The sequence below is a fragment of the Helianthus annuus genome, chromosome 3 (genome assembly GCF_002127325.2).
Source record: "Helianthus annuus cultivar XRQ/B chromosome 3, HanXRQr2.0-SUNRISE, whole genome shotgun sequence".
Classification (NCBI taxonomy): domain Eukaryota; kingdom Viridiplantae; phylum Streptophyta; class Magnoliopsida; order Asterales; family Asteraceae; genus Helianthus; species Helianthus annuus.
The window spans coordinates 127,918,636-127,927,037 of record NC_035435.2 but is presented as its reverse complement, the minus strand read 5'-3'; the positions used below and the strand labels follow the sequence as shown (position 1 = coordinate 127,927,037).

The 8,402-nt window shown below is 37.6% G+C and overlaps 1 protein-coding gene across 1 annotated transcript; it reads right to left on the bottom strand.

Moving 5' to 3' along the window:
* Positions 1 to 328: 328 nt before the first annotated feature.
* On the bottom strand, positions 329 to 2,774 carry LOC110929281. Its single transcript, XM_022172410.2, has one exon. The coding sequence runs from the start codon at positions 2,515 to 2,517 to the stop codon at positions 706 to 708; it is 1,812 nt and encodes a 603-aa protein (XP_022028102.1). The 5' UTR covers positions 2,518 to 2,774; the 3' UTR covers positions 329 to 705.
* Positions 2,775 to 8,402: the final 5,628 nt, after the last annotated feature.

Genomic DNA, 8,402 nt, shown 5'->3' with positions numbered 1-8,402 from the left:
GGACTTGATTTGGCACACCACTTTGATAGAGACAAGCACCCGGTGTCCATAGGCCAAGAGGCGTGAACACACCCATGATGGGCACCCGTTCACTTTTGATGGAAAGAAACACATGGTGTCACCAAGACTAAAGGCAGGTGATATACACACCCACGATGGGCACCCGTTTTGGGCCTATAGGCCATCGGCTATTTCTCTATTCGTATGTGTTTAAAGCACGCGCGATAGGGACTAGCATTGGAGATGGTCTTAATTGGAGTAAAGATTTTTTAAACTTTTGTTCAATTATAATTTAATAAATTTGTGAAAAATGATTGGCAAATTTAAATGAGTAATAAAGCATAGACAAACATCAATTTCTAAGAAAAACAAGTACCAAGAATGACCAATCCCCTAGCCTAAAGGCGACACTCCCACTGTGGCTAGCTACATATGTACTTGCATCAATCCATGCATCACATACTTGTACAATCCAATTGCTATATACATTGAGTGATTGTACCATACAACCACTAAATGCAACATATATGGTACACATTATTAAGCTAAACAAGTGTATCATGAATTTAAATTAATTAAATTAAATTCCTAAACAATGTACAACATGGCCAAGCCCACCTTCTGCTCAGACTGTTTTACAGTACAACCTTGTCTTTTTTCTTTTCTTGTTTTTTAGAATTTTTGACTTCTTCAATAAAAATAGTTTTAACACCCTATCCCAGCCGCGCCGACCCCAAATGAAGCTCGGCGCAGCGGCTCCAGCTTCCTGTTTTTCCAAAAACAATTATCTGGCGCCAGCTTAGCCGCCGCCGTTTTCATCGGCTCCGACTTGCATCTCGTTAACACAAACGGCTCATACCCCACCGCATTCACCAGCTTCTGCTCTAGCATCTCCGCCATTGACGACGGCGCCGGTAACGAACATGACGACCGACCCGGCTGGACCGAAGCCGCAGTCGCAGCTGAAGCTGAAGCCGAAGCCAGAACATGTTTATCACATTTAGATGCACTAGGAAGTGTAGCCGTGGTGGTGGTGGCTGCGGCGGCGGCGGTGGTACTGACCGTTGACTGACCGGCGTTTGGTTTGACCGGCGCCGGTGGTGGTGCCGGCGGTTTTTTCCGGCTTGGCTGGCGCCGGATGAAATCTTTACTTGATACCCATGTTTCCTTTGAAACCTCCATTGACAACTTGGGCTCATACATCATCAACAACAAACACTCCGGCAACTCTTCTCTCTCTAAAACACTCTCTCTCTCCTTTGACTCTGCAACCGTCGTCTCAGATCTCTCTGCAAACCCTTTGACTTGCTCTATATTTTCTTCTGAGTCATCATTTTCTTGATCTTGATCCACCATTTCATCAAATAATGACCCAAAAAAGGTCAATTCATCATCATTTTCATCATTGGTTTCTGGGATTTGTTCTTCTTCACCAATACATTCTTCCACCAACAGTTCTTGAACAGCTACATTAGCTTTATGTTCTTGATCATTAGCTTTAGATTGTTTCAAATAGCATGCTTCTTGTTGTATTTCATCCTCATATTCTTCAACAACAAAGTCTTCATCTTGGTCATCACTTTGACCAACAGTTGACTCCCATAACCTATTAGCAAGTGCTTCCATCTTCAATGGGTCAGATCTACATCTCATCAACAACAAAGCATTCTTTGGTGGTATACAAATGCTCACTCTTGGTTCATCTACACTTCCTTGAATCCTATTATTCACTATCTCTAAATCATCAAACACATGTCTTCTAGCAGCCCTAAACATCCTATCCTCTTCATCCTCATCCCTATCCTCCACCACAAGTTCACCATCTCTCCGGCCACCTCTCCCACTGTCATCTCCGTCGTGAAACGCCACCAACCACCGTGTAAACACTGCAGCACAAGAACCAGAAGGTCCAGATGGACCAGAACCACCTTCTCTCTCTGACGTCATCTTCCGTTCTCTCTCCCTCACCGGAGAAAAACAAGAACTCCGGCAAGGAAACAAACAACTAAACTCCGATCCAAACGCTCTTAAAGCTTCACAAATCGTCAAAGGAAGATGAACCCATCTCTGACTATTATTATTACTATTATTCCTCTCATTGCTACTCCCAAAACTCCGACTAATATTCAAACTTTTCCTTTCAAGCTTTCTAAAACTCACATCTCCGGTGCTATGCCGGCGTGACAAACTCCTTAACCGGTGTTTCTTCTTACTCTTAATCCGAACCTGACCGATGCAAGTAACTTTGGGCGAAGAGGGTTCTGGGTTTTCAAACCCGGACCCTTTTTTCTTTCCGGTGGCCGGAAACATGGCCGGAGAAGCAGCGCCTTTGATGCTCCGGTTGGTTCTGAGTCGGCGGCTGAGGGAAGTGGTTAGACCGGTTCGACCGGGTGACAAGATTGATGATTTGGAAGGGAGTTTCATGGAGGAGGAGTGGTGGCGGGAGGTGAAGCAGATGAAGAGGTCGCTGGTGGTGGTAGGGCGGTGTGGTGGTGGTGGTGGACGGTCGGAATCCATTGTTGGGTTGTTATTGGAGCATGTTGTAAAAGCTGCTGCTGCTGCTGCTGCTATCTGCTTATCTTGGTGTATGAATATTATTTTTTTTCTGGTGGATGAATGAATGGTGGGTTGCAGCAGAGAGAGCAGAGTGAAGAGAAGATGGTGGCAATAAATGAAGGTGACGACGCACTTAGGATTGTTTTTAGCCAAGTGTAACGGTCATAGGCTTGTGAAATGGAGCCAGTGTTGATGTTAATTACGATGCTACCCTTTCTGTTTTAACTGATTTTTACGTGTGGTGTTCAGATGACAGCTGGATATTTTGGTATTCCATGTCACTAACCATTTTATAAGTATAATAACAATCGAAAAAAACCCAAAGCTAGGGTATTTTAAATCAAAAGTCTAAGGGGCTGTTTGGTAGCCTCTTAATGACCATTCAGATGCTACCTCTTAATGGTTTAAAACCTCTGAATGAGTAAGAGGTAACCTCAAGTCTGAATGGTTAAGAGGTAACCACTGAATGGTAAATCATCACATGTCACATTTTTCTGCTTTCTCATTGGTAAAATTCTTAATGGTTCCATTAAGAGGTAGCATCTTAATGACCATTCAGAGGCTACCAAACAGCCCCTTAAAAAAATAAACAAATAAATCAAAAACAAATTCTTATAACTAAATATAAACCTTTCCTAATAAACTTTTTCTAGATTTTTTTAACGGTCAACAAAATTAATCTCAAACACTCTTGGGGCACCCACTGGATCAAACGGAGTACGCCGAGAGTAACTCGAATTCACCACCAATTATGGGGAAAACCCGATAACCCATCCCCCGTAGGCACAACGGTGAAATTACTGGTAAAACTCGTTTGACTTAAGGATCGAACTTAAGTTTCCCTGGCTCTCCTATCATTGCTCACCATTACCTTGTTATGCACCAAGTGAGTTGAACATGTATCTACCAAAAGAATGCATGTCTTCCACCACTTATGTAGAAATCATTGGCTTTATATAGTAACTTTGAGATTTAGATAAAATAAAATGTAGTACATCATTACTTCACTTCGGTTTGGTAAATATGAGGGTAGAATTGTAATTAGCATTCAATTATTGTCTAATAGTTGTACTTTTCTAAGAACCTTCGGCTATTGTTATATTATAGAATGTATAAACCTTATATAGGTACTAAACATGTAACTTTGTCTTCTGTAAATAGAACTATAATGTATTAATGTAACCTTAAATCACATACTAGACTTGGCAAAACGAACGAGTCGGGTTGGGTTGTGTCACGGGTGAAGAAAAGAATGTCCAATTTGGTTCAAGTCAAAACATGTTTTCAAGTCGGTTCAGTTCTTTTAAGCCGATTCCAAGTGGTTTCAACAAAGGGGTTTCTACACCAGCCTCAAACCTACAAGTTCAATAGTTTTCAAACCAGTTCTACCCAAACCTATTTGATTTTTGGTTTCTGTTTGGGTATAACTCAAATAGTTGAAACTTTATGTGAGACAAAAATGAGAGGGAAAGGTTTTTGGTTTGTAAGAAAAATATTTTTTTTTCAGAAATACATGATGCAAGGGTCCTAGACCTTCACTACAATTATATTTATATCATTTTTTTTTAAGTAAATTTAACTAAAACACACCTCTGACTCAAACGGGCAAAAGGCCAAACAACAAACACCACCCCCGACCCAAACAGGCAAAGAGCAAACAATTACAGCATATACATCGGGTATTTACACCACTTCACCCAACTAATAAATTTACAAAAAGATCTATTTCTAACCCAGCCATAACCCTTCGATTTAATCTTCCCTAAAATATTTTGTGAGCTACGTCTGATCTTTTGAAAGCCAAATCATTTATATCATATCTAATCATTTTAAACAAATTTAGCATTATAATAGAACTTTCCATCAACATTAATGGTATTTGCACATTTAGTTATAAATAAAGTTAAATAAGTACCATCAAAACGTGTCCTTGTTTTTAGGAATGATTGAACGCTTAATCCAGCAAGTTCTTTTTCAAAATTGTTTAATATAATATGTTAAACATCCAAAAGCATATCCTAAATTCAGCAAATAACATTTTTCACCTATTAGTTATCTATTTATAATGGGGTGATCGTCCATTGATAAAGGGAAAAACTTTTAAACATCTTAAGAGTGAGAGGTCTTTGGTTCAAGTCTAACAGACAACAAGAGTAAAGAAATTTGTCGTTCAAAAAAAGTATAGAGAGAGATAGGAAGAGAGTATTTGTACAAGGATACATCTCCTCTAGACCTCAAGTGTTATTTGGTTCTTAGGCTAGTCGGTATGGGGTTCGGCCCCGGTGCGTCGCGGTCCGGCGCCGCTGGGCACACCGTGCCGCCCCCTGCGTCCTGAGCTCCGTCCCCGTCGCCAACGTCCATTCTTCGCCGTTCAGGACGATCCTCCAGGTGGGCCCCCGGTCCGTCGCCGGAGCCAACACCATGCCGCCCACCCCCGTCGAGCTCCGTCTTCCGTCGCTGGTCCATCTGCATACCGTGTATTCTTACATAGTGATAAGGTACGACAATAACTCAAGTGGCTAACTTGTATGTGGATTGATGGGAATGAGGATGAAAGTAAAGAAGTGGTCAATAACTCTTAAAAAAAATCATTAACAAAGATTTTTAGTATGTTAATTTTTTACTAGCATTTTTATTTTATTTTTTATTTGTTTAAGCATATTCATCGAAACTTTAATATGTCAATCATGTTCTATTCATTTAAAGCCAAAGCCGTAGTTAATATTTTGATAACTTTGACTAAACTTTATATTTCTTTAACTAGAACCGTATATTAATGTTTTCTTGTTTTGTTTGGGACAACATTTTGATATATGCTAATATACTTCTCTTATTCAGGATTTTCCTAAACGCTTGTTAGAAACTATTCAATTATTCGCTTCTACCTTCCATGATATCTGACTATTGTATACTTCCTGCGTTAGGTTGTATCATAGCTCGTTAGTACACTTATAACTATGTTAGAATAATCAGTCTCCAAGTTTTTATGATAATTAGCGTGAGGTTGATGGCTTGCGTTGCATTTAACAGTATCTCCACAATGGCCGCAAAATCAACAACATCCTTGACGAAGTGTGTGTCACGATCATCGATATTCAATGGTGGAGATGTCTACGAAAAATCAAGACGGTGGTTACTACAATGTTATTCAACATTTCTTTTCGAGCAAGGGAGACATTGATAGCCCTAATTGTAGTTATCAATTTTTTATCAACACAAAGAGTTCAATCCATTGTATTGACTTTCAACTGATACTTACGAGAACATAATCGATAAATGTTACTCAAATCAGAATGAAAATGTATCATATAAAAATATAAAGGTAGATAATAAGGGGGTGGGGGTGGTGATCACTCATCACTCACAACACCAATCAAGTTCCGCAATGTCATCAACCATTTTTCCATCACTCACGACCTTTTTAGTGGCAATGGTCATCACTCACAACACCCAACAATAAACCCTACACCCCCTCACATGTTCCATCACTCAAACCTTTGTCACGCGTGAAAAACTTCACGGAAACCATATGATTTGAACAATATGGTGGCGGTGGAAAAATGCAAACAACCACGCATTGAACTTCCATCACGCGTTATAAAACCCCACCACCCCCACTGGTCTAATAGTAAGGAACTCGCAATTTATTATGTTAAGAGGGAACATGAAAAAACCATAAGTTATAAAGCGATCAATTTGCATCAATCGTTGTCTTATAAAAATAGTATTAAAAAATTAATAATTTCTATAACAGATTAGAATATGAAAGTAGAGGTGGTATTGAAGCCACCTTCCGATCGTAACAATTGATGAGACCAGGAGCGGATGTAGCATATAGTAAGGGGTGGCGTCCGCTACGGCTTGGCGTTCCGGCGGTAGTGTAAAATTAGTGTAAATTTTGGAAAAATTTGACGTTTTTTCGATTTCGTTACCGCTTATTTATAAAACGTTACGGCTTGGCGTGAATCCTAGATCCGCCACTGGATGAGACTACAGGTGATAGGTCTCGACGTCTTGTAGGGTTATCTGTATGTTAACATAAACAGATAATGTTTTGTTTCCTTCTTACGAAAATAATGAACTTGTTGATTATCACCATAATTTTAATATACAAATAAATGATTTGATTGAATCATGTAATGCATTATGACCTCCACCACAACTTAAGATTTGAGTTCAAAAAATTATTTATATTTTATTTTGTCTATCTCGATTCAAACCATACAAAAAGCTTTTGGATTTTAAGAAACTAAAATTTTGTTAACCTTAAATTAGTCAATATTTAGTTTTCTTTTCTCATAGCCTAAACAAACACTCTTCTAATTAAAAGATTTATAATTTTATGATATTCAAAATTTTCTAACATCCATCGTCGTCGTCATCATCATCAGTAAATCTCACCAATAGCAAAGTTAAGGTAGGACCTAAAGATCGTAAGATGTATACAACCTTATCTCTATCTCAAAGAAACAGAGAGGCTGTTTCATGTGAGACCCTCGGCTTGATAGTAGTTTTGTATCAAGCCTTGTACATAAGTCACATAACACTCAACAATTGGGACAAATGCCGATTAGTGGATGTACCCTTTTGTGTTTCGGCTATCAACGTCACCACATGATGCATGATTAACCGTCCGCCGCTTTTTAACATTATTTTCACGAAATTAGTAAAATAACGTTAAAATTAGTGTAAAAGGCTTACACATATACATTATTACGTGGACACCGCAATTTTCAAACATCAATTTAGTCAATTAAAAAATTCGTGTTCTTTCCTCAAACCCTTAAAAAACACAATCTTAATATTATAATTAAATTTTCAACGGATATTTGGTATTGAAATAAAGTATACAAAATGCATAAATTAAATAAAAGGCAATTGCATTTTGGTAATTAAAGGATAGAACAAGGGCAATGGCTGTGGCTAATGCACATGGGTGGTCTCGATTAACGGGAAGATGGAAACAGAGAATCACACGTGACTTAAGACTTGGACACTCTAACGTTCTTCATGGCGCGTGTTGGCATTGCCCTTGAATTACTTACAGTATAAAAAATTTTAACCTATGTTGTGACTTCTTATATATTTATCACAAAGATATTCTTATGAGCAAAATTTAAAGTCAATTTTTGATAGAAACAAACAAAAATGTTAAATTGATTTTTATTTTTGTTTAAAGTTAATTTTTGCCCGTACATGTACCCAATCTTTTCTAATTTTTGTTTTTATTTTCCCTTAATTTTTCTAACAAATTCACTACGTAGAAAACAAATTTTGATTTTCTCTTTTTGATTTTAAGATGTATATTTTGATAATGTTCTCTTTTAGATCTACATAATCGTAAAATTTAGTTATTGAAAACATAAAATTATATAAACCGGTAGAAGTCAAAAATAGGCTTGAAAATACCAACGAACATTTTTTTAAACTAATGAGCATTGAGTCTGGTTGTTACTTGACGATTACCTAACGGATACTGAGCCGGGTATTAGACATGGTTAGTGGCGGGCTTAACCAAAAGTTATGGGACCCAAATTTTTTTTTTCCTATCGCTATGTTTCGAGTTATATATTTGGGTTGACTATTAGATTCGGGTCGGGTCAAACAATAATAACTCCAAATAAATCTAAATAATCTTCGTTTATTCAAAGTACTCGTTCTTACATATAAATAATAAATTTGAACCCTCAAGTTTCATTTATATAAAAACTAGTTTCAGAATTTATTTAAACTCACTTCAAGTTTAAAAATATAAAAACTAGTTTCAGAATTTATTTAAACTCACTTCAAGTTTAAAACACAATTATAAAAAAAAATTACTAATAGCCCCATTCTTCACATTTTTT